The sequence below is a fragment of the Lacerta agilis genome, chromosome 17, assembly GCF_009819535.1.
Source record: "Lacerta agilis isolate rLacAgi1 chromosome 17, rLacAgi1.pri, whole genome shotgun sequence".
Lineage (NCBI taxonomy): Eukaryota > Metazoa > Chordata > Lepidosauria > Squamata > Lacertidae > Lacerta > Lacerta agilis.
The window spans coordinates 27,300,487-27,327,458 of record NC_046328.1 but is presented as its reverse complement, the minus strand read 5'-3'; the positions used below and the strand labels follow the sequence as shown (position 1 = coordinate 27,327,458).

General features: G+C 47.2%; 1 protein-coding gene across 3 annotated transcripts; it reads right to left on the bottom strand.

The window, feature by feature from the left end:
* Positions 1 to 2,158: 2,158 nt before the first annotated feature.
* On the bottom strand, positions 2,159 to 26,174 carry SYVN1 (synoviolin 1). Of its 3 annotated transcripts, none has more exons than XM_033174136.1 (16): positions 26,016 to 26,174; positions 19,684 to 19,839; positions 17,290 to 17,382; positions 16,052 to 16,204; positions 14,547 to 14,595; positions 12,085 to 12,188; positions 10,404 to 10,530; positions 9,520 to 9,619; positions 8,364 to 8,429; positions 8,053 to 8,169; positions 7,285 to 7,451; positions 6,872 to 7,024; positions 6,555 to 6,677; positions 5,332 to 5,518; positions 3,997 to 4,157; positions 2,159 to 3,022 (listed from the first exon to the last, which is right to left on the bottom strand). In XM_033174136.1, the coding sequence occupies exons 2-16, from the start codon at positions 19,813 to 19,815 to the stop codon at positions 2,865 to 2,867; spliced, it is 1,890 nt and encodes a 629-aa protein (XP_033030027.1). In that variant the 5' UTR covers positions 19,816 to 19,839; positions 26,016 to 26,174; the 3' UTR covers positions 2,159 to 2,864. The 3 variants fall into 3 exon arrangements, with proteins under 3 accessions (XP_033030027.1, XP_033030026.1, XP_033030028.1); XM_033174135.1 differs by lacking the exon at positions 26,016 to 26,174 and adding an exon at positions 25,897 to 25,996; XM_033174137.1 differs by lacking the exon at positions 26,016 to 26,174 and having other exon boundaries at positions 6,555 to 6,674; positions 19,684 to 19,815.
* Between the last annotated feature and the right edge of the window lie 798 nt (positions 26,175 to 26,972).

Genomic DNA, 26,972 nt, shown 5'->3' with positions numbered 1-26,972 from the left:
GGTTGGCAGGTTCCCCATCTCTGGCTTACATGCAACGCACTTCCAAAGCAGTGTAATATGGGTTCCTTGAAAAGTAAAAGTACCAGGAAGGGTACTGGCAGAAAGGCCACAGCGCAATGTGGGAAATGGGGAAGGAATCTGAAGGTTGAGATTTCAACCCGGCTGTCTTATGCTACCCACAGCAAGCTCTCCCACCCCAAAAAAAACTCTCGCCAGGCATTAAGACAAGGTCACTGGACATTTTCCAAGACGGTGATGGGTACTTGATTCAGGATTTCTTTTCTTTTTTTGCACATGCAGAGTTTCCTGAAACAGAAAGGCTGTTCGAGGGTCCATGTGCAAAACCGCTCTACTACGGATAGTTTTTCCAGTGCTATAATTAAGAGCGTAATATTCTACCTCCTGGGGGATGTATGCATCTTTCTTAACATTAGCCACATACTGCCAATGCACATTCCAAAAGGAATGTTCTCCTCCTACGTTACAAAATTGGTTTCGCAGGGGAGGTGTGGACAGGAAAAAGTCACTTGTCATTGCTTCTTGCCTTCCTCATAGAGGCAGGTGGTTTGCAGAGATGTGCCCACTGTGTCAGATTTAGGACACCTTATTACAAAGCGTGGCACGTGCTAACTTTCTCCTGTCTGCCAATTCTGTAAATCCACCTCAATTTTACTGCTCAGAGAGGACAAAGGGAGAATCGCCCTCAGAAGCCTTTTCCAAAATTTGGAAAGATGAAGCTAACAGGAGCCGTGATCAAAGTCTTTTATTGAAATCAATACTTTAAGCCATCCTTCCCATGCACCCGTTCCCACAACCACCACCTCAAATCTAAACTGATTGGTTTCTTCCTCTTCTGCCGAGTAACAAACGTGAATACTGCATGTCACAATGCCCTAACCCGTCTCAAAGTGGGACAACTCAGACCCCAAAACAACTTGGAAGTTACAAGAAAGTGGCCCAGTTTCTCTAAAAAAAAAAAAAGAAATCTGAGGCGGTCTAGCATCAAATATAGATGTTCCTACAGGTGGTGTCCCAGGAATGAAAACAGAATTAAGCAGGCATCTTGCCAGGGGGTGGGATTTCATATTCCATGAGCTGAACAATGCAGCATTTTTCTGGGAGCATGGGATGTTTCAGTGAGAAGGGGCAGACACCCTTGGCACCACCTCAGGGACAGGACAGTGTTTTCCACCCTGCAGGGGAGCAGGGCCCCCCGAGGGAGCCTGACTTCAGACTGTTTACAGCATGGGGGTCCCAAGTGCAGGGAAAAAGCACACACTGCTGGATCCACCGGCTGGGGAATGTGTCCCAATTTGTTTCTGAAAACTGCCTGTTCTTTTAAAGCAAGGGAGAAAGCATCACACTCAAGAGTCTTGTCCCCACCAACCCCACTGCAAAGCTGGAGATGAGTGCACTGAGATGAGATGCAAAGGCAGGCAAACGCTTCCAGACCCCTAACCCCACTCTCAGAACAGTAACATGGGGGGCCTGCCTTTGGGAAGGGAAGTCCCATCACAGGCTCCGCTCCTCTCCCTGCTGCCTTTCAGACAGCTTGATCGGGTGGACATTATTGTGAAGACGCCAGAAAGGAGGCGCTGTTATTCCTAGAATGAAGCCAGACAGACACAGGCAGGAACGTCACAGGTAGGACTCGATGGCTGACGTTCTACTTAACCAACATGCTTTCAGATGCTCTCAGATGTCCTATGGTGCTTACATTCGTTCTGACTTTCTCAGGATTACACCCACAGCCTGCCACATATGGTGCGTGCTCAGAACTCGGGATTCTGGATTAGGCATTGCAAGGCCCACACAGGATGCAGCCAAGAGTCAACACCTGGTTCCAGCCCTTGAAGCAGCAGTGAGGCAAGACAGGCGGATGGCCACCTTGGAGGGCATCCCATCTCCCTCTGTAACCCTCTCGCAGCGAGACCCCAGGACCTCCTCTCCATCTACTGCTGCTTGGAGGAATCCATTTAAAAGTCAAGTAAGGGAGTACGAAATAGTTTTAAATCGCAAGCCGTATGCCGAGAGAGAGAGGGGAGAGCAAGCGCTACAGACTCGCACCCTCTGCTGCCAAGAATATGTCTCCTCTCAACCTCAGCTCAGAGAGATCCAGCAAAATTAAGCATTGAGGTGACTTGCCGTTTCCCCAGGGTGTTTGTTTGGGAGGGTAAAAAAAGACCTTGCGGTGGGAAGCTGTGGCCTTAAAACAGCTACTGTGAAAAAGCATCTACAAAAATGTCAAGCATATGTTCCATCCAGTTGGCCTCCACCCCCCCCTCCCCAAAATCGAAAAGGCTGCTTTGCTCAGAAATATCCAGCAAAGAACCCACCTAAAAATCCCGTCACAGAATCAGAAATGGAGAACTAAACAAACAAAAACAAACTGCCCGCAGGAGAAGCCACCCTCCAAAACTGTTGATGGGGAAACACTTTCAGCCAGGAGATGGTGTGCAAAAGGGAAGGGGGGCCTTCCTGAGGCTGCTCCCGTGGAGTAAGAGTCCGTCTGGCTGAGACGAGACAGACTTGGGAACTAGAGGCATTGCTGTCCTTCTGTGAGGGGGTCAGAGTAAGACTGGTCTATGTTGTAGGATGGGCAGTCGCTTTGTTTTAAGAGTTAGAAATCAAGGCAGAGTCAAGTTTTGGAGGCGCGTCCCCCTCCCACCCTCTCCGGTCCTGCAGAAAAGTGTGCGCCCCCCCCCTCCCCAGAGGCGGCCGTGTATCACATCAGCGCTCAGTAGCGCAAGTAAAAGGCATCCAGGTCTCCTTTCTCTCACCACATGTTGCTTTTCTTCGTCTTTTTTTCTTTTTTTTGGAAAAGGGAAAGAAATAGCACAGGCTGGGAGGGGGCAGCAGGGACATCAATGGGAGGAGGAAGAAGGAAATTCCAGTTTTTGAAGTCGGCGCCTGCGCAGCTCTGCAGTGTCTGGTTCCTCTGGGGAAGATTGAGCTCCATCCTGCTCCTGGCCAGATGGCTCTGTGTAGCCCTTGGCACTGGCTGCTGCTGCTGGGGACAGATCTGGGGGGTGGGGGGGGGAGGAGAGAAACACCACAATTTTGGGGGTCTGTGCCAGAACTGGCACAAACACACAAGGAGGTAGCGTTCCTCAGCATCAAGTTTCTAGTCCTTTTAGTTCAAAGTGTGGTGTGTGTATCTTATAAAATTTATATACTGCTTGAATGCAAAAAAAACAAACCCTCAAAGCGGTTAACAGAAAAAATTAAGTAAATCAAATACTTGTTGTTTCAACTTAGCTGGAAATTGTTTGAGTAAAATTTGTTTTTGGGGTTGTCTATTTCCACCCTCCTTCTACCTTTGTTGCTGTTTTTGTAGTCTGATTTTATAGTCTTATTCTTATTTATGGCAGGGCTGTAACATTTATTTTTTGTTATGTTCCCTGGGCTCTGTTGGAGGAATAGCAGGATACAAATGTTTTAAATAAGCAAATATTATTCCATTTTAAAATAAAAAACCATTCATTCTACACCCATACTTGCATCTGAAACAGGCTCCCCTGTCCACTGATCAGGGCAATTCTTTCCATCCTTACCCCCCTGGCCAAATCTTTTCTAAGTCACCCTTGGTGCACTTGAACTCAGTAACCACCGCATTCCCCAAGGCTGACCAAGTCTTGACTGTCAAACTGCAGAAAGTGGGGGCTATGTTACTTCTGCGATACCCCCACTAAACATTTCATTAGCATCAGCAGCATGCTAAGGAGAACCAGCAGCCAGTAATCCAAAACCCAGCAGCTTCAAAGAAGTAAAATGTGTTAGAATCATAGAATTGTAGAGTTGGAAGGGACCTTAGGGTCATCTAGTCCAACCCTCTGCAATGCGGAAATCTTTTGCCCAACGTGGGGATCGAACTCATGATTAGGAGTCTAATGCTCTGCTGACTTCAAGTTAATAAAGCTGAGAATCCTGGCATGCTGCCCGCAACTGTATCCCCCTTTCAAAAGCAACATCTCAGCATCAATTGACTCTGGCTACCTGCTTGACCTGCCGCGTCTGTTTCTTCTGCTGGTGAAGAGGTGCTGTCTGCAGACTGGAAAGTGGTGGTGGGTTCACTTGTGCCAGGTACAGGGCTGGGGGTCTCCGAAGGGGGAGCTGAAGCGGCTGGGGCACTTGGTGGCTGTGCAGTTCGGGGCGTCCTGCGAGAGAAGAGAGGTTTAAGAGATTCAGCAGGCAAAATGCAAGAACTGTGTTAAGATCATACACTCATGCACGTGCGCGCACACACACACACACAGGCAATCTGTGACTTACTAGCTGGGCTTGGACATGATACCACTTTCCCATTTCAATTCTCACTTTATAGATGTAGAAAACCAAATGGTGTATCCTTAAAAAAAAATCAACTAGGAACAACAGATTGCCATCAGATGCACGCAACACAGTCTGCACATCAGTGGCTGAAGAAAAGAATCAGAGGAAACTGTCAGCTTACTACCATAAGCCTGTGGGGTAGACCTAGAAAATTTATGCAACAAGAGCTAGAAAGTTTATGCAACAAGAGAAGTGAAAAGTTGAGGCCTGTATAAATAATCTGGTTCATCATAATAATATCGGAATACACATTATACTTCTATTACTAGCAATGTTTATACCCTGCCCTTTTAGTCAAAAAGGCTCTCAGATCGGAAAACAGAAATCGTCCCTGCCTTCAGGCTCACAATCTAAAAGACATGCTGCAAGAGGAAAAAGGAATGGAAGGGAGGGGGGAAAGCAAGCTTAAGCACAAATTCTTCAAAGCATAGCCAGAAGTCAGTGGTGGTTCCACTTCTACTTAAGTTGCACAATCTATTCTGCTATTGCTACTCATGGAGAAGGGGCAACACCCCCAAACCTTGGCTCTCATTTAGTCAGCCTTCTGGCTTTGTAGGAAGCTGAACTCTTGAAGTTAATCCAACACTCTTAAGACTTTCCCTTTCAAGCAGTCTAGCCCATGCAGGGATGGAAGAGAGAGAACATCCGAGTAGGAAATGAAGTTAGGGAGGTTTAGGGGCAGGTGAGTGGAAGCTCTGGCCTTCGAGATCTTGCTGAACTACAACTCCCATCAACTCAGTCCATATAAGCCCATATTTGTTGGGATGATGGGAATTGTAGCTCAGGAACATCTGCAGGGCCAAACTAGGCTTGTTCTAGTTTATGACCACTCACACACCAGGACACACAACCAGCCTGTGGACCTCTAAATACAGTAACTGCTCCAATCCCAAGCAACGCCCGCCTACTTTAAGGAAATGAAGGCATGTCTCGAGGCAGAATCAAGACCTGCTGCAGCAAAACGTTGTTGGGGAGCAGGGAGAGAACCAGGGAGATTACCCGATCGTTGCCAACACAGTGAGATACTGGTTGATCTGCAGCATGGCAGCGTCAAGGAGTGTGTGGATGTTCTGCAGGCACTGGAGACGGGCTTCCAAATGCTGCCGCTCATGGCCTTCCATGGCCCGCAGCTCTTCCTCTGTCAGCCCAGCAAACCCAGATGGTGGTACCGGCATCGGAGGGAAACCTTCAGGAGAAGAAAGAACACTGTGCGTATGAGACAAGACGCAGAGGGAAAGAGAGAGAGAACGGCAGGACAAGGAGCTAGTCCCTAGAGCGCACAGACTGCTAATACCATTCAGATCATCTGTGAAAATGATGATCGGTGTCCAATGTTATGCCCATTCATTTCAATAGGTCTTCTCTGAGTGGGACTAATGTTGGATACAACCAGGGCTTTTCTTTTTCCCCAGCCGGAACTCAATTCCGGCACCATTCCCATTGTAAGAGAACAAGGGAGGTGTTTGTGGCAAGTTCCAGCACCTCTTTTTCTAGAAAAATAGCACTAGACTCAACCCTTATTCATGGCACCACACCCTACACAGGATCACAGGTTAATGACCAGAAAAACACATTTTTTGCCATTGCCCCAGCACCACAGAATCCACTTCCCTCTGCCACAATGGAATCAGAATCAGGACAGACCGAGGTATTTCTTCCTGTTGATAACCCTTCCCTCTGCCATACGTGAAGCGGCTGCCTCCACCAAGTGCACCTTGTGGAGACATTTATTTTTGCCCAGGCTTTCCCTGATCCAAAAGATAGATAATCACGTATGTTTTTATTCAATTTTCATCTTTAAACTGTTTAACATGGTGGTACTGAGATATATCTTTGTTTCCATTAGAGCATACAATTACATAAATATATATAAATAAAAACAAAACGACAAACTGAATATAGTGACAAAATTGTGTCGACATATACCCAAATTATTACGATTACAGTTACAGCTCGGATCCTGTTATTACTAGAGCTTCTGTCCTCATGCTTTTCTACTGGTTTTTATTCTGCATTTCTGTATAGCACTTAACAGGCGTTTTTAATTAAATTTAAATTTAGCAATTACCCAAAATCCCACTGATATAAGCAAAAGGCGAGGCTAATGTTGCGCCACACAGAAGCAGCCACTGGTACGGCCTGCCTCCTCTGCCCAGCCAGGCTGCCATCCACAGAGATGCACACACACGAGGAGGGCCTGCGTTTGGGTTTCTGAGACTCACCAAAGAGAGGTGGGAACGGCATCCCCATCCAAGGCGGAGGGAAGGCGAAACCAGGCACCGTCCCTGCAGGGGCCGCGGTGTCTGATCCGGATGCTGAATCGCCGCTGGGCCTCGAGGCGCCTGCTGGGGAAGACAGCAACGTAAACCTCATGGTTGCCCCACAAAGCTTAAAGAAAGATCACACAAGTCTATTCCTCTTCCTGGGCTGCACTCAGTGGGAGCCAACATCCTTGACTCAGGGACCCCGGAAGCACAGTTCAAGGGATGCTCCCTATAGCAGGGACAAGCAACTTGTGGTCCTTCAGGGGACGCCTCACCCGACGTTTGTGTTCCTGAGGTGGAGGGAGCGGCTGCTGAAGCATTGTCTGCGTTGTTGGGTGGCTGGACGCCAGGCACTGGAGGGAAGGGGGCCATGGGCGGCCACAGCGGGAACATCCCTGGGGGGAAAGGGGCCAGGATGCCTTGGGGAACTGCAGGAAATAATAGTAAAAGAGAGATACAACTCAGAAAGATTAGGCGCCACCATGCAAAAGGAACACCAAGGGTCTTTCAGAACCCCGGTTGTGGGAGCTACAGTGCTGAGCTCCCCACATTACAGCGGCGCCTGTGGGAACCCCAGAGCACCACCTGTTCTCTAGTGTTCCTGAGGGGTCACTAAGTGCCAGGAGTATACTGGGGTTAATTCCTGGGGAACCAGATTGAGATGACTCGCCCAGCAGCTCAGACTTACAGTTTGGCGGCTGAGGGATCAGTGGAGTCTGATGCTGCTGCGGCTGCTGCTGCCCTCCCTCCTGTTGCTCAGGGGGCGTCTGCGACTGAGTGGGGAGGGAGGCTCGGAGGACGTCCATCCGGCACGTGGGACAGGTCTGCTGGCGCTGGAACCAGGACCGCAGGCAGCTGTGGAAAGAGAGAGGCAAGCTGGTTGGAGTGAGTGGCTGGGCCCCAACTACTGGCTTGGCACTCTACCTGCTGAAAGCTCTCCTTTGGGCAGGCCCAAGCTGCACCCTCCAATCAAGAGGCAGTGCGGGAGGGGGAAAGCATAAAAAACACAAAAAGTCCAACAGAGCGATTTTTAAAAAGAGGTCCCAGTTACAAGGCCCATAAGCTGCTTTCTGTGCCCCTGATCAGGGGTGGAGGGTTCACTGCACCAGGCCTGTCTGCTCCATTGCCCTAAGATACAGCACACAATGAATGGAGGATGCAGACATCACCCACTGATTTATTCAGGGTTTGCAAATGCACTCCCCAGAACACCACTGGAAAGCATTCCCCCATCCTCCTCCAGCAGAACGGCAAGGGTCCCCCTCCCCCACAGATGCTATCCGGTGCCCTCAAGGCTCAGCGCCAACAAGGTCAGGCCCTCCTCGCTTGTCTACCTTCTGTGCTCGGGACCCTGGACAGTGACCACCAGTCCTAGGCTTAACAGTACCGGCTGCTCAGTGCTGCATAAAACCCACCTCATACATTCAAGCTTCTTAAGTATCAGCCAGGCTCCTACCTGGTGTGGAATATATGGTTGCAAGGCAGGCGTTTTGCACCCATTACCATCTCCTCCCGGCAGATAATGCACACGTTGTCCATGGCCTGCAGTTCTTCTGGAGTGGCATCAGGGTACCTGGGGAGGAGGAAAAGGATTGCAGAAGGCCATGAACCTTCTTCCCTGTCTTTCGCAAGGTCCAGTTTATGGTGTTTTATTTAAGGCTCCCGCAAAATCTGAAAGCTCTGCCCTCCCCACTCACCTCAGCAACCCAAACTTGGAAAGGATAATCACTTTCTGCAGCCCCCACCCCCTTCCCAGTGAATACTCACAAGGTGTTCATGTTGCGAATAGCTCGGCGGGACATGATTGCATCTGTCACAGCTTTCTTGAACTGCCTAGATGGACATACATGAGAATCAAGTCTACCGCTGATTTGAAAAGTCTTACCAAAACATCTTAAGAAAATACTGGGCAGGACACCCTTGGGTTAACATCTTGCCTAGTTACTGAAAACCTATGTGTCCGACTCCGAATTCTGTCCAAGATAGCTGTTCTGAGTGTTATGTCTCTAAATCCTTTCCCCTGGGCTTCCCTTCTCCTGCTTCATTTGCTGATGCTGCTCCCTCATCCTCCTAGTCCCTATTATTTAAATGTAATTAAGCCGAAACACATGCAGACTGAAATCACTGTGTGTTCTTTCCGTACCTGCTTCCATCTCCATCCCCTTCCTCTTAACTGTTTCCCTGTGTCAGTTTCAGCCACGTGGGGCACAGGTCTGTCAAACCTGCTCAATATAAAATGCCACGTACATAGACTGCGCTATAGAAATCATAACCTAGCAGTAATAAACTACAGGTGGTTTGGGAACACACCAGCAAACAAGTGCTTTTGTTTTAACAGAATTCAGCCTTGCTTTAGCTGTTCCAGGCACATATGATGCCATACTCAAGAGAAACAAGCATCTTCCCCAGCTGATGAGAAAGGCCAGTTTCTTGATATTGGTTTATTCTCTAAATGTTTTTTTTTTAAAAAAATTGTAAAATGGTGCTTTAATAAGCCAGTATGGTGTAGTTAGAGTGTGGGACTAGGACCTGGGAGGTTAGGGATCAAACCATCTTCTTGGTTATGAAGCTCGCTTGAGTGACCTTGGGCCAGTCATTGCCTCCGAGGTCTAACCCCATATGAAATGGGGAGTTGGGGGGGGGGTTTGATGTTTGCTACCTTGAGCTCCTTGTATAAAAGGTGGGATATGAAAGAGGCAAAAAGCACTAGCAGGTGATCTAAGGGCACCACCCTCATTGCTTCCACAGATGCGACAGACAATAAGCATGAATGTTATCTCTCTTCAAACGGCATTGGCCCCAAGACTCTTTGGAAGCTATTTTCAAGCCAGAGGACTTATTTCCTGCACATGTGGATCCCTACAGGCAGACTGACGCATGCATTCACAAGCCCGCGCATACGCTGATGCCAACCGCGTCTCACCTCATAGCCAGGTACATGGGTCGGATGGCAAACAGTGGGAAGGTGTGCACTTTGATCATGATGGTCATGAAGGCCATGTACAAGAGGACCTTGATGAATCCTGCAGAAGAAGAGGCGGAGGAGGAAAGCAGGGGTCAAGACAGCAAGTAAACCTTCACGTTCCCAAGAGGCAAATCCTTCCCCGCAACCAAACCACAGATGCTCTGGTGTCCTCTTCTCACCAGGGAATTGGCTCAGCTGTCACAAATCAAACCCTCCCCCCCCCCAAATATTGGCTTGATTTCTCCATGAGGAGTTGCCACTAGGCCCAGGAGAAGGCAGATCTTTAAAGCCCTAAATGGCCTCAGCCCTAAAGGAGCGTCTCCACTCAGCATTGCTCAGCCCAGACACTGAGGTCCAGTTCTGAGGGCCTTCTGGAAGTTCCCTCACTGTGAGAAGTGAAGCTACAGGGAACAAGATGAGGGCCTTCTTGGTAGTGGCACCCACCCTGTGGAACACCCTCCCATGAGATGTCAAACAGATAACCAATTATACGACCCTCTGTAGACATCTGAAGGTAACCCCAAAGGCAGTTTTTAATGTTTGATATTTTATTGTGTTTTTATATTTTACTGGAAGCCAACCAGAGTGGCTACAGCATACAAATAATAAAATTATTACTACTTTTATGGCTGGAATGTGCAGGGAGGCTGCTTTAAGCCCCACCAAGAACCGCCACGGGCAGAAAAATAATTCCAAGGTAGGAGCCCATTGTCTGCTTTCTTCAGCCAGGAGGCCCCTGTTACCTAGGAAGCCACTTTACAGGGGTCGTTCCCATCCCTGTCTGGGGCCTCCTGCATGAAAAGCGGGTGTTCTGCCACTGACCCCAGGCCTTCCCCCATCACCTGTGAAGAGCTCTGTATAGAGCATGTAGACGGCCTTGTTGTCCCAAGGGTTCTCGCTCTGGAGGTCGATGGAGTGCAGGATGTATTTGATGAAGATGGTGAGCACCATCGTCATGAGGATAGCATACTGTGGGAAAGGAGCAGCAAGAGAAAGGACCAAGTCAACTGACAGAACAAGGCATGGATTGGCAAACATCTCCCTAATCCTGTCGTCACTTCCCAGATAAAACCAAAGCAGCTCATGGATCAGGAGTCCTCTTTCCTGCTCCCACCAGACATCTATGCTTCATAGTTCAATCCGCCCTGGGGGCAGCCATGTCAAGCCAGGAACACCATAACTAGACACCTACAAAGCTGGCAGTGTCAAGGAACTCACATCAAGCCAATAAGTTAAACCAACAAGCAATGGGATTCCAACCTATGACACATACCTCACCCTTCCTGCAGTTCTTTGTCTCTGGCTATGGGGATTAACTGGGATGCATTCATGAAGCAACAGCCTTCCACGAGACTTCGGTGAAGCAATAAAATTGCTAGCAGCTTTGCAAACCTAAGCAGGGTCCAGTGTGGTTTCAAATTGGATGGGGGACCACGTGTTGAGATTCCTGCATTGCAGGGGGTTGGACTAGATGGCCCTTAGGGTCCCTTCCAACTCTACAGTTCTATGATTCTCTCTGAAAGGATGGGCAGCGGCAGGGGTGGCTAATACCTTCCTGTGCTTCCAGCATAATAAAAGACACTCAACGCAGCAGGCAACAGCCAAAATATCAGCATGAAGAGGATCTACAACGCATCCCCTCCAGCAGTGGCTGATGTCCCTTGGGACTGGCAGGGAGCCCAAGAGGAGCTGGAGTCAGAGCTGCTGACAGGCTGGGGCAACTCATTCTAGCTTTGTCCCAATCCTCCTCATCCCCACCTGAGTTCCGCAAGGGCAACCCTGGGACTAAGGAGGAGGAATCCAACAGGCAGGGCCGCTCCCTGGACTGGCTGTAAGCAGGAAAGCAAGCAGGTGGGAGGTGGCTTAGGTTCATGGGCCACCACCCTATGGGAACTAATGGACCAGCCTCCACAGATCCCCCTCAAACTCTGACACAGGTCTATCTGGAAGCCAGCAAAGCTCCTTGCTTTGAATTTTAAATCCCTACTGGTTTAGAAATTACCTCCTTAAAAGCAATCTAAATCACTGTCCGTTTTCTTGTTTTTAATCTAAATTAGGTCTGTCTTTACTACAGCTCTAAAAACACTCTTTCGCTCAGAATGTATACGGTGGCAGCTGGTGTAGGGCAAGTGTGTCCTCCCCCTGAACATACACATCTCCATGACTGTAGATTCTTTCGTCTTCTTAGACTCACAGAATTGTAGAGTTGGAAGGGACCACGAGGGTCACCTAGTCCACGACCCTGAGATGGAATCTCACATGCTCTGCTGACTGAGCTATCCCAGCATAGTTCTTCACACCAGGCTATTGAACAAGAGCTGCTCTATTGACTTGCATGGAGAAAAGGAGTTTCTGAATTGCTGAAACCTATGGCTACATCTCCCCACCCGGTGCTCTGCTTCCCAGGGTCATTCACAGCTGCTGGTCTGCTCTCCTCTTTGCAATCTGTGGTCTGTGTCATCAAAGGCTGTCGGAAACCTCTGCTAGCTACTGTGACTTCCATGCAAAGCGCACTCCATTCACCTCAAAGCCAAAGACCAGCTGGACGGAGGCTCCCCGTGTGAGGATGCTGTGGTAGGCATGGCTGACAAACAGGAAATCCAGAATGCCCAGGAGCAGCATCAGAGCTAAAAAGAGGAAGAGAGATTTGCCATTTCTAGAAGGCCTGTTGCATCAAAAACCCCACAAGGACTAGCAAATGTACTACGGCATAAGCTTTCTGAAATGGTGATATTCAGAAGCCAGTAGGAGAACACTCAACCTGCTAGGACACAGTGATATTGACCTCATGGTGGCCCACCCTTGAAAACAAACTTTGAAGGCAAACTGTGGTGTCAAGCAGCTGAAATGTAGTTTACCAAAAAGTTCGGTTCATCAGACACTGAATGGAGAAATGGTTCCCTGACCCACTGTGGGTGTTGAATTACTCAGCCGTGCTAAGCCCATGCTTGTTTCAGCATCAATTACTTACAAACGGTCACTGTCCTTTATTATTTTATTTTATTTTATTTTATTTTATTTTATTTTATTTTATTTTATTTTATTTTATTTTATTTTATTTTATTTATTTATTTATTTTATTTTATTTTATTTTTTGGCAGGCACCTCAGCTTTAATTGAAGCATCACAGAATGTACTTCTTGCACTTTGCTGCCATTGATCTCCAAAATTTACAAAAGCCTGCCAAAGGGGGATTGCACTTGACAGCATCTTAAGAGAATACCCCAAGGCATTCCCAACAGAATCCCATCACAGCAATAACCAGCTGTGCACCAACGGCTCCAGCACAGGGATGGGGACACCTGTGACCTTCCAGACAGTGTTGGACTACAATTCCCATCATCCCTGGCCCCTGACCATGCTGGCTGTGGCTGGAGAGAGATGTCGGTCCAGCAACATCTGGAAGGCTGCAGGTTCCCCAAGCCCTTCTCCGGCAGCTCAAGCGTTCTCCCTTGGCTCCCTTGTTCTTTACTTATTTGCTTAAGGCCTTTATATATTCCGCTTAATCATTTGCATTTCAGCTTAAGCAGGTTGAGATAATGGGAAGTCCCACAGACAGTAGCCACGTAGGGCTTTGTGTCAGAGCACCCAAGTGATCTATATGCAAATGCCAGTATGAAATAACATTTCCTGCAGTCCCTGCATGCAAATGTCATCTGGAGTTGTCCTCCTTAACCAACCGCCTCCTTTGCAGAGCCCCCAGAAGGAAGTGCTTAAAGCTGTGCTGAATGCCAACCCGCCCTCACCCTCCACACCACAAAGCGTCTGTAGGGGAAGCTCCTTTTACTCAGGCTCACCTTCCGCCATCCTCCCTACTAATTATTCCACTCTTGTGCAAAGCCACAAAAGCCTTACAAGCAGGCCGGCTGCTGCTCTGCCAGAAGAAGTGGTGTGAAGCATTTTTAGCAAAGCCTTCACTGGGGCTAAGTTTTAGCCGAGGCTCAGCTGAGGAAGAGGGCCCATGCCAGCGGCTCAACCCTATTCCCATTAGGCCTAAGGATCTAACAGTTGGAAAATGCTCATCCCGCCAAACTCTTGACAGAGCACATGAATGAGAACAGGAGTTTGCTTAGGCAAGAACTCCTGTTTCAGCTCTGCAAATCAGCTATCGAACCTCCACATCCTGCTGCCACCTTAAGGTACTTCGCCTTAAGAATTTAGATTCTTTCTTTTTAAACATGCCTATTTGACTGCCTGGACCTGTCTAATTTGCATGTTAACTGTTTTGTGTGTTTTTAGTGCAAACTGCCCTGTTTATTGAACATTATAAAAGCATCTAAAAATAAAACCAAATAGATGAATAAAACACCATGGAAGACTTCCCATTTCTGAATGCAAGGCCTGAAATACGGTGTCTAGTTTGTACAAATTTGCCCGTTTGGAAGTCCTGGAGATATCCGCAGCTGGTCAGCCTTAAATCCCTATGCCTGCTTCCCACAGATTCCTGGATCCAGCACAAACTTTTTACCCTTCTCTTGCAGAGCTTGCTATGGCCTCGCTCCCCGCCAGTTATTTCCCTCCTCTTCTATTCCAATATATCGCCACCAGCTTCCCCCTCCAAAGGCCTGTTGCTCCCTGAAACAACCCTGCCCTCTCTTGTTGCCCCTTTCTGCCTGGCATGGCCTCCCAAAATGCCTCAGGGCAATATGCTCCCCACTTTAATGGAAGAAAACCACATCTTTTCCCAGGGCGCTTTTGGAACGCGCCCCACCCAAAAAACAAATCACACACAATGGAAATAATTGCCATATTCCTCTTCTGAAGTAACTGCATATTCATTCCTCCCTCTCTTCCTCAGGAAGCTGGATCATTAACCAATCCTACACCTGCGCTCAGCACAGGTGGGTGGGCAACAACCTTTGCCGCAAGCAAGAAAATGGGCTAGATTTGGGGCAACTGCAGGTATGTCCCTCTTTCATTGAAAAAGGACTTCAAGCAGCGGGGCAGTGGAACAAGAAAGCCTTGAAAGGAAGGCAGATACTTACAGACAATGCGAAAATGGAAGAGCCAGGAAATGTTTGGGCTCCTCTCCATCTAGAGAGACAGGGGAGAAAAGAGCAAGATTAAGTGGTTTTATCATCACCCAAGATAAGCAGCAACTTTTATTGACTGGCCAAACTGATGTATGCCTCTATATTGAACATGTGCTTTGCCGACACATCTTGGGACTCCACCCTGAGCATGGCTGTTCTGCATTCTGGGCAAATGTCCAGAGTTCACAAGGATCCCTGTAGAAAAGAAATGCCTGAAGGTGGAAGCACTTAAAGTAGAAATGGGGAACTTGTGGCCCTCCAGATCTTGTTGGGACTGCACCTGTCATCAACTGCACCTCACATAGCCAACAGTCAGGGATGTTGAGACTAACAGCATCTGGAGGACCAAAGGTTCCCCATCCCTGACTTAAAACTAGTGTTGGAATCTTACAAATTTTCCCCGTTCCAATCCCTGCTCAAGACTGGTTATTAACAAGAGATTCTAGTGCCAAGAATCCAATGCATTTGAATAGCCCTGCTATTAACATAGCTTAGCCTGGGTTGGTGTGTGAGGCTGATGGGAAGGAAAGAGCCACCATTTTGCCCAACTTCAGAAACCTCTGTGCAGAGTTACTTTGACAGGGGCCACACATTTGCAACAGCTGCTCTTCCTTTCACCCTTACTGCGTCACATGCCATGCTAAGCCATGATTCACAAGCTTTGCCAGCCTGGTGACCTCCAGAAGTTTTGGACTACAACTCCCATCAACCCAGCCGGCATACGTCCAAATCACCTGGAAGTCACCAGCTGGACTTAGGCTGACTTATTGTGTGGCATGCACCAGCAGGAACAAGGTACAGCAAGCCTTGAGTCGACGTGCTCCTCTCTTCCCCTCTCCTCGGATGCAGAGATAATGCAAGCCTTTTGGCCTCCACCATTGCCTTGCATGAACTGAGAAGTGGTTCACCAACCCTCTGGTGCGATTGGAAGACAACTAGTGGTAGGTAAACTGATAAGCTTCTCAGAAATCCTAGTCCAGAGGGTGGGGACAAAAGACTTGGGCCTTCTTTGCAGTAGCTCCATTTTTAAAGGAATGCTCTCCCCAAGGAGGCCCACCCGGTGCCCAATTTTGCCACTGTTTTGGCACTAGGCAAATATGTGACACCCCCCCCCTCCTAGGCATTTTGAGCAGCTCCAATGATATGACTGTACTATAAAATTTATTTTTAAATAATGTTTATGTGATTTTATTGTTTTTTTACTTTGATCGAAAAATGCTTTGAGATGTACAAGTGTAATATACCTAAAACTATCGAAGCCCCAGGTGTTCCTAGGAATGCACATCAGCCTTGCTTTTGAGCCACCATACAAGAACTGCCAAACTGGGCTGCTGCTTGAACTGTTCAGGAAACCGTTTTATTTCTCCCACTGCCACCATGCGTCTGAGCGGCAAGAACCGTTTCAGCCCACCCTACCCCTTCCTCCAGGTGGCGCACCATGGGGCCATCATACTCACAAAGTCCACACGGTCCTCAGCCAGCCAGTGGAAGCACTTGAGGAAGAGGAGGAGAGTGAAGAGGGCCACAAAACGGGGGCTGAAGTCATCCCTGAAGACTGTGAAGGCAAGGCAGGTCTCGGTCACTGCATACCATGACCGCTCAAGCAGATGCTGTGTGAGAGAGATTGATTTAAGGAGCTCTCTCTAATCCTGGGCCCATCTGTCCCCCACAAATGCAGCCGTCTCCAGAAGAAGCACCCTCCTTGCTATGCTTCCAAAGTAAGGGTGGGAACCCTCAGGCCCAGAAACATCCCTCCGGGGCCTCTCTTCCAACTGTCCCCAGGTCACACCCACCAGCCTGTTCTATGCCCTCCTCAAGTGTTTTTGCCTCACTGGAAATTGCTCTTGAATTGTGATAACATATCTTGCTTGCCTGGATGCCTAGCCAGCACTGCTGCCATTTTGGGGGTGGTGCATTACGAAATCCCATCACTGCTGCAACTGTGGAATTGAGATTGTGTCTCTCTGATCTTTTATTTTATCTGCTTTTATAAATTGGTTTTTATTTTAGTGTAACCCACCCTGGGATTATAAAATGATGGGCGGGCTAGAAATTCCCTTATAAAAAGGGCTTTTTAACTTTGATCCCTCCTTACACTAGTATGTGGCCCCCAGAAGGCTGCTAATGAGGGAATGCAGCCCTCGGGCTAAGAAATGTTCCCCAACTAGGCTTACTGACAGCGTTGACACCTGCATGTCTGTAGTTAAACAACACAGGTAGAAATCTAGCCAGCTAGCAGGGAAGCCAGGGGCTTGAACAGAGATCTGAAATTCTCCAGTTCCATGTGAACAAAATGGTGTTTCTAGGCCTTCCGGCTACCAAAATGTACAAAGGCACAGGAATTAAAGATCTATCATTCAGAACATTTGATGGCAATGTAACTGAACATCTCGTCTCTCTCTTCGTTATACTCAAAAATCCTCTCTGCTGTGCCACTACAGCCAAAACTTAAAGGAACTCAGGACACAGAATTTAACTCTAGGAAATGATGCCAAAATCCCTGCAAGCTTACAGCACCTTTTAGAGGTGATTGATACAGATCCCCCATTGTGAGCCAAACCTATTTTCTCCTCTGTGATCACAGGATGATGCCGATTGAGCAAAGGGGACTGCAGAGTTTCTGGCTCTTAATTTAAGCATTTCATGTGTGCCCTCCCACAAGGCCCACAACAAGCATGCACCCAACAGGGCTCACCTCCATTTCCGCTGCTCGGAGCTGTCCGAAAAACACTTTGCCCATGAATTTGCCTAACAGGAACACCAGGACAAAAGCTTGAATGTACAGCACCTGACATAGAAAGGAGGAGAGAGAAAATGGCAGAGTGGGAAATCATTTTTAGCAAACATCCCTGTGCAGGCCAGACAAAACTTAAAAGGTGTCATTCATTGCTGCCCACAATCCTCCGCTCAGAAGCTAACAGGATAGACTTGTGTTGCTGAGCTCTGTGGTGGGGAAATATCTTTTGATCTCTTTCTGGTTCCTCAGCATCTCCTCCTAAACTCCCAAACAAAATATTCTTTTATGCAAGTATGTAACAGGAAACCCCAACGAAGAAACCTACAACTGCAGATGGAAGCAGTCCAGGCTCCTGGTCAGCAAAGGACACATGAATTTGTTCTGGGGCACAAGCCCGGGATTCAAAACTGGTTAATTTTACAATGTGATGCAGAAATACTTTGTGAGCTCTATATTTCAGATGCCCTACACCTGGATCTCAGAAAACCTCTATTATATGCAGGTTATTTGGATTCTTCTATTCCTTACACATGTAGGTCTGAATAAGGCTTTACACTGAAGGCTTCCCCTGAAATGCAGACAGCAGCTTTGATGAGACCATTTTTGAGGGAACCCTGTCAGGGGAAGAAGAACACCTGGAATCTGAAGAAGTGTGCATGCACACGAAAGCTCATGCCAAGAACAAACTTAGTTGGTCTCAAAGGTGCTACTGGAAGGAATTTTTTATTTTATTTTGTTTTGACTATGGCAGACCAACACGGCTACCTACCTGTAACTGGAATCAACATGTTACTTTGGTGCAAACTTAACAGTAAAAGGGTTTGAACTGTCATTGTTGCTTTTATACCACAGTTCCATTGCCACAAGCTTAGTCTGCAGATTTTACTCTGCCAAACTCCACTGAGGGCTGGGATGGGGCCAACAGTGCAGTAATTTACAAAACTTTATTGTGAACTCAGTGACCACAGAATACCACCACAGAAAGAAAAAGCAGCCTTTCCTCTTCATTCACAGTTCCTGTACTGGGTGTTGCTTTAGCCTGGGTCATATAACCTCAGTCAGTCTAGGCCAGGGGTGCAGAACCTCTAGCCCGGATCACATTTTCCCTGCCAGGCCTCTCCATTTGGTTCACTAGGCCATTCGCCCAAACCACACTCATCTGCTCTATACCCAATGTCATATGTGACATCAGAAAGCAGGAACAAACTCCCAACATGTCAGCTGATGAGCAAGGAAAGGAGTTCAATCCTGCTCAGTATCTCTTCAATCCCAAACCCCCAAACATACCTGTGAGCAAACTTTGATAGGTGGGTGGGAGCAACCACCTGACTATATTATGACATCAAATGACTGACAGGTGGGTGGGACAAAGCTGGGTCACAGGGGGCAGGGCAGAGGGTAAGAAAGATCTGGCCCACTGAACCAAATGGGTTCCCTGCACCTGACCTAAGCATCCAAGTTGACAATCCTGGACAGCTGGAGTTCCAGAGACTCGGGCAGCAGAGCCCTGAAGTTGAGGAAGGAACTCTTGTGAGGTCATCTGGATCAACACTTTGCTTGATGCCAGAAGTTCACAAACCTACTACATCCTCAATTGTTCTAAGTGCCGTCTAGCCTCTGCTTGAATATGTCCAGTAAAGGAGAATCCCTTGACGTAACTTATTTATTCAGAGAATCTGCTTCTTGCTCTTCTGCCGAAAAGACTCCAAGAGCTGCTTACATACAATCAAAACAAGACAGTCCCTACCCACAAGCTTACAATCTAAAATAAAAAAATAAAAATTACACACAATGGAAAAGGGACAAACTGCATATCAAACTGCTCTCCTCACCACAAAGTTTCTCCTATGTTCAACTGTAATTACTCCCTTATAGCTTAAGCCCCTTCCAGCTAGTCCTGCATTTGCTGAGCAGCAGAGAACAGGACAGCATTCACATGGCGCAAGAACCCTGGGCTGCTGTGCACTGCCTCAACTGCTTTTTGAAATTATTTTCTGGGTTCTGGTGCGCTGCACAGAGGGAGCAGGTTCACATATTATATGAACCAAAGTTTGGTTTCAGAAAGCCACAATGATCATATGCCAGAGGCCCAGGGTTTGAAGAGATGCTGGCTAAGCATCCTTGAATGCTTGGTTATTCCTCCCACCGTACAAACTTCAAATATTTAACTCAGCAATGCTATCTGCTTTCATGTCTTCTCCGCCTTTCTCCTCAGGTTGAACATATCCAATTCATTCCACTTTTCCTCAAAGGACCTTTCCTTTTTCAAATGGAGACCCTTTAAAGCCACAGCCCTGTGGTCAAACCTGATATTATGCCCACCTCCCTGCAGCAATAGGGATAGGCACTCACCGCCATGCTGGGACTGGACTTCGTCAGGTACACCACCGTCGGGTAGAACTGGTGCTTAAGATAATAGGCGTGTGCCACCACTGCAGAGGTCAAGGCCAGGCTGGCAGCCATCATGATGGCTGTTCGGAACATCTCCCCAGCCCAGCACCCAGCAGCCTGTGTAAGAGGAGAAAAACGTGGTTGAAGAGACAAAAGACTGGGCCGTTGTTTGCCTCGGCTTGTGAATAAGACAAAACAGGACAAGCCACCCAATTTGCATTGTAACGGCCTGGCGCATCCATGTTGCTATTCTCAGAAGCCTTATGAGAAATGCCGTTACTGTGCTCAAACCCTCTGCTGACACGTACTACACTATGGCACTGCAAGTAGCCAATCACCCAGGGCTTGCAAGAGCTGCCTCATGACAACTGGACCATAGCTGTCAACTTTCCCCCTTTTTTAAGGGAAATCCCCTTATTCCGAATAGGATTCCTCGCAAGGAAAGGGAGAAGTTGACAGCTACTGGTATGAACTGGACAGAAACACTTTTTTATATACCAAAGAGTCACCAATTAGCAATATGGGCATGGGGTTGGCTAGGTGGCTTATAAATAAAATGCTTCCAAACTTGGAACACATGTGGATGAATGTGCAAGGCTAGAATTAAACTCTTAACTTTGACAGCAGGAAACCCCCACCCTGAAGGTAGCAGGGTTAAGCAAAGGGACGCGAGTTGCGCGTTTTGCTTCTACTACCTATTCAAACCCACTGATACGCAGAGCACAAGAACATCTATATCCTCTCCCCAAGACCAAGTCCTGCACCCCACTGTCTCCTCCAACTTCTATGACTTTAACAAACACTGCCCAGATGGGTGGGGTATAAATAACCCAGCCAGATGGGCGGGGGTATAAATAATAATAATATATTATTATTATTATTATTATTATTCCAAGTCATGAGGGTTGGAAACCTGGTTGTCTGGCGGTTACACATCTCTAACTGTGGCTGTCCCGATAGCTCCATGCGCCCAAAGCTGCTGGAGTGAAGATCAGAAATCTGGGAAAGGATAACCCTAAAGGAGCAGATTGGTTTAGCACATTCAAGAACATGAGCCTTTTGGAATCAAAACCCCTTCCGTATCAGAATGTGCTGCTTCTAAGAAAGAAAGCAGCACATTCTGATACGGAAGGGGTTTTGGTTTTCAGCACATGCACACGCACACGCCACTCCCCAATCTCACAACAACCCTGAGAGTCAAGCTAAGACGTGATTGCTGACTCAGTGAGCTGAGTGAGCTGCATGGCTGTGTGAGAATTTAAACCCCCCGTCTCCCTGCTCTGTGTTAACTCCAGCTATTACACCACTCTGGCTATCTTCTGCCATAAATCTAAAGCACTCCCCCTCACACCCTTTCACAAAGTAATGAAAACCTGTTGCGTTCTTCATTTCCCCCGTCATCTGGCCTGACCAGTTGGAAAACACTCGGCTGAAGAGAGGGAAGGCAAGAGCTATCAGTATAAAGAGTCTTACTAGGGTAGATAGTCTATCAGTATCTTAGGAATTTTTGATTTTTCTCTCAGGAGATACCAATACCTGCCTCTCATTTCACGCACCTGGTAACTGTGTCGAAGACAAAGTTTTGTCACCCTCCAATAGACTGGGGATGAGCAATGGGATAATTTGCTCTACGGGTCATCACAGCAAGAGGCAAAGGTAGCTGAGCTACGGTAACCTGTGTTTACATCACAGAAGCAAGGGGAAGCTTAAAGGTTGGCACCTGCAGATGCAGAGGCAAAAGAGGATACTGTGCTGCAATTTGAAATGAAGACCAAGCCTGGAAGCAGAATTAATAATCTATGTAAGATGGTTCTTGGAAGAAGGAAACTCAACCCATACATATCAACCCCCACTCACTTCAGATTATTTATATATTTGAAGCAGGGCTGGAGGAACCTGTGGCCCTCCAGGTGCTAGACTCACACCCACTTTAACAGATATCAGTAACTGGTTGGTGATTCCTTCTGTAAAGTTGTGCCCCACTGTGCTTAAATATTCTTGGTTTTCTTTTTCTTTTTTTCAAAGGGAACTGTCACAGATGGTTTCAATGTATGCAGTAGACACAAACAATGAGCTCAGACGGTGATCTTTGCTGAGAGAATAGGCAGTTCGATAGGAGAACACAGGCATGGATCAAGGGTTCACCTGGTGAAATACCCTGTTTTCAAGGTGGTTTCGCCAGATGCCTCCACCCAACAAGCAGGGCATGAAGGCAACAGGCCTCCCATGTCTGTCCCCAGCATACAGAACTCAAAGGTATCCTCATTCACTCAGGCAACATCAAGTCATCAAAGTCATGGACAGACACTGCCTGCTCCCTTCTAAGAATTTTCCTAATCACTTAAAAAAGCCAACATTGCCTATTGCAGGCACAGGCAAACTCTGGCCCTCCGGATGTTTGGGACTACAACTCCCATCATCCCTAGCTAACAGGACCAGTGGTCAGGGATGATGGGAATTGTAGTCCCAAACATCTGGAGGGCCGGAGTTTGCCTGCGCCTGGCCTATTGTGACAACAACTACCACAAGCTGATTATATGTAAAGGGTAGGTCTTGACTTTCCACCTGGCCTGGAACTTTTGTCAATCCACTTCACCATATAATCCTCAACAAATTCTAACATGATGAGAGGGACAAAAATGTCTACCTATTTTCTCCACACCTTTCATGATTTTTTTGTCTACTCAGAAATACACCCCATCAAGTTTAATGGGGCTTTTCTCAAATACATGGGCATAGGATTGCAGCCAAAAGCATGAATTAGGAAAACCTTAGCATAAATCGCACTCCTATCACAGAACACCTAGACCAAGATTACTGTCTCAGATGACCACTCTGTTCCTTAGAGTGCAGGTTGTGTGTTTTTTTATTGAAAAAAACCCAAATACTGAATTACCTTACAGAGTTGTTGTAAGGAGTACATAAAGATAATATACACCCTAAAACACTATATAATGATCACCCCAATATGTACTCATCCTGCTGAATCAGACCAGCGCTCAGATCGCTGCCAGACAGGAAGCTACTGTTTTGGAATCCTAACATCAGAATCCTCCTTTGACCAATTTTCCTTTTCCAACTGTGCTGTGAGGCTGATAAGCTGCGGAGGAACTGCCACCTCCACTTGCTGTTTTCACCAGCTGCGCTGCTGCTCCCCACCCACCCTGATGCTTTCAGAACTTGCTGCACTGTAAGGGCTGCTTGCTCTGGGGTTGACAGTATCAACAGGTCTCCCTTTATCTACTTACCATGATGGGAATGATAAGAAGCTGGCAAATCCCAGCTAAGCCCCAGAAGGCCATGGCCCCACCTTGCAAGGCCATTCCACTTACATTGCAGCCACTTCCAGAAAAGTCTAGTTGCCATACTATTTCTAAGAGGCCCACCAAAGCTTATAAACAGTCTGTTTACATTTCAACATTATGGTTATTATTAAGAACTGTACAACATTAAGAATTTGAGCTTGCTTCCTTGCCTCTTTTTTCTCTATTCCTTTTTTGTATTGCCTTTTTTTAGTGCAAGCCTGAGAGCAGGAACTGTGCTGTATCTTTTAAGAAGGCCTTTGGGGTCAGTGCTCATTTATAGTCTGTGCATATGTTAGATAGTTTTCTTTTTCTAGCTGGACTGCACTGGTTCTTCTCATTTGTTTTAGGATGATTATCGGCTGTTTTGAACCTTCTTCAGAATAGATATATGCAGCAAAAATGTTTAAACAGGTAAGCACAGTCCACTTGCTTCTTGTCCACTCGCAGATTCTGCACAAGCTTCTCGTCCTTACTTTCAAAGTCCTCCAAGACCTTACCCACCTAATCTGCCTGGTCTTATATCCCAACAAGCCCCTTTCTATAACTGTCCTTCCACTGGATCCACCAACCTCAACCATCGGAAGGTGTCTTGCTCCCTCAAATGACTTGTTTCTTTCTCCCTTTCTCCCTCTTTCTCTGCATCCCAGAACACCTCCATGCATGGCCACCTCTCTTACTTCCTTCAAACATCACTTCAAAGCCCACCTTTTCAATGAAACCTTTGGAGACTCCTTTGTCACCATACTCTACTGTAACTAAACTGAAATACAAGAAACAGAAACAACTGCAGATTCCACTCCTGCTTGTCCTGCCTCAGTTCCTCTCTCCTTTCTGCTGTTACTGTTTTTATGATTATATTAGTAAAGTACATCAACTGAAAACTTATGTACTGTACATTGGTTCTCAAACGGAATCTGTTCCAGAAGTTTGTTCGACTTCCAAAAATGTTTGAAAACCAAGGCACAGCATCGAATATTCGAGTTCCAAAGAACGTTCACAAACCTCAACACTCACTTCCGGGGGTGCGGTGTTCGGGAGCTAAAACGTTTGAGTCGCAAGGCATTCAACCATCAAGGTACGACTGTACTTTATCAGCTGAGAGACCAAGCTACAAATCAAAATGTCCTTAGTTCAAATTTTACATCTGCCATGAGCTCCTCATTGCTTCTTGCAAAAACACTTTATTTCAGCCACAATGTGTACCCATACTAATACTGGCTTACTTTATAAAGTTGTTGTAAAACTTACAGCTAGAAAATCCTATATTAGTCTTAAGTATTACCACATGCTGTATGTCACCTTGAGAGTATTAAAAAAAGTTTAAATCAAAATACTATTTTTGGTTTATACCTGCATTTATGTACACACAAGGTTTTAAACATTACATAAGCAAATGACAGCAAGGTAAAGTCACACCAATTACTTCTGAAGCAAACTAAGCTGGTGTGAGCCAGATTACAGTTTAGCAGAAACCAAAGGGAAGTTGTCAGCATGCTCAGAAGTACTCCAAGATTTCATTCTGCAAAACAAAAAACTTCATTGGAAAGAAACCAAAACAGCTAAATGTCTGAAGAAGTGTGCATGCACACGAAAGCTCATACCAGGAACAAACTCAGTTGGTCTCTAAGGTGCTACTAGAAAGAATTTTCGATTTTGTTTTGACTATGGCAGACCAACACGGCTACCCACCTGTAGCTAAATGTCTGTTTGGGTAGGAGGCAGTATCTTGGAAGAGGGAAGAGGGCACACCTAGTGGGGTGGCAGAAAGGATAAACCACAGAACTTTGTTGTTTTACAATGGAAACCTGCAACAAACAGTAGCAGGCAAATTCAATCCACCATGTCTTACTTCTCCCCAACTCATGTGGCAGTACACGTATACAATACGTACTTGACTATGTAGTTAACAAGCCACATCCACAATAAGTTAAAACTGTCTACCATGTGTGTCCCTTAACTTGCCCACCCCCTTGAAGCATCCAGGAAGCTGCCTGTTTATCAGGCCCTTCTGTCTAACTATCTAGCTTAGTAATGTCTGGATTTTGCAGCAGCTCTCAAAGGTTTCAGGCAGAGGAGTGAATCAGGGTCCTCCCACATGCTGGGAACAGTGTTCGAAACTCGCATTGTTCTAGGTGCATTTTGTGACAGGGAATTTCATTAGCGCAAGCAACTTCCAAGCTCTGGGTGCAGTACTGCGCCTAAGATTTCAGATTAAAACTGCAGAGTGGAAGGAAAGGAGGACCTTTTTCTGCCTCTCCACTTCCTGCTATTCTCTGAAGACTGGAGAAGAGACCCTCTTAAAAATATCAGGGGTGGGCGGGCAAGGGAAGGACCAGAGCACGTGAAAAATGAACATAATATTTTAACTGCAGTTCACTCATTTCCAGCTTTGTATTCTTGTGATAAAAAAGAGTGCGCCTAGACATTCCATTGTCCCGCCCATAAACCTAGGTTTAAGGTGCCATTCAGCTCCTAGCTTTCGTTATCTCAGTTTCTAACACTGGCTGGGAATACTCTTAGCAGCAGGGATTGGGGAAGAGGGGGCTGTGGCCTTTCAGACCCTGCTGGGCTGCAACCCCCAACAGCCCCAGCTAGTAGGACCAATGGCCAGGGATGCTGGCAGCTGCAGGAGTCCAGCCACGTCAGCAAGGCCAGATCTCCCCGTTCCTGGTTTAGGCTGTTGAACTGCAGCCTTTCCACGTAGCTTCACCTGCAGGCTGGTGCCAGGGCTGGAGGGGAGGGGGAAGGCCTCGCCTGCGTACGAGAACCATGACAGTTGTCTCCCAGCCCTGTCTGGGCCTAGGCCCACCTCCCTCCACTCTCTACTGACAGCCACCCGCGACCTTCTCCCGCTACCCTAACGACTCACCTAAACCCGGCAGCCCCGGAAGCCTCTGCGCCCACCTCAACCAGCACCAACTCCTCTCTTCTCTGCCTAACCGGAAGCCCCGACGCTCAGCTGATACCTCACTTCCGCTCGGGACCTACCAAACGCTTTCCTCAGCCATCTACTTTCTCCCCGACCCCGTTCTGTTTCACAGCCTCCCGACCGGAGAGTCGTAGATTCATTCTCGTGGAGTGATTAAAACTTGTATTTCGAGAGAGGTTCAAATCGAAGAGGGTAGTCCTTTAATTCCTCGCAGTCTCCCCCCCCTTCAAATGGTACAATCTAAACAGATCCGCTCGGCGTTGTCCTCCAGCACCGGACAGGCGAAAGAGAGTCCCGTGGCTCCCGGTGATTGGTCCAAAGTCTGGAGTCTCCTCCAATCAAATAAATGTTCCCAGCGGGGCCAATTGGGGTGGAACAGCCGTTGCTAAGCGGGAAGGCGATCTAAGAAAAAGTGGGGGGGGGGAGTAGTTAGAACTTAAGTCATGGGTTCAAATCATACCTTAGCCACGTCGCTTTAACTCTTCTGCCTCAGGCTGCTCTTACATAAGCTTGTTAGAGAAAATGAATGATTTTGAGGGGGCTGGTAATCAAGTTAAATCTCTGCCACAAATATAACACCTGGACTCCAGTCTTCATTGATTTTGATCCTCCATTTTTAGGAGGTTGCAACTAGTGCATTTTATTACACATATATCCCTCCTCTACCAAGGAGCACAAGGCAATATGTGTGATACTTCCACCCTGTTTGACCCTCACAATAGTCCTGTGACATAGGTTAGGCTGAGAGTGGCAGCTTCCAGACCAACTGTTATCTGATATGCACTGGAGACTATGTACAATATCTGATATGTTCAAGGCTGTACAATTTTGCCAGCTAGTGGTTGCTATCCTTCACTTTCCGGTGCAATTTTCTGTCACTTTTTAAATGGGGCTGCTTTTTGCGATTAGTACAACGATCCCATCAATCAATGTTATAAAATGATCATGCAGAATAATCTAGTGAGTTAGGCCATTGGCCCATCTGGCACAGTACTGTTTACACTAGCAGGCAGTGG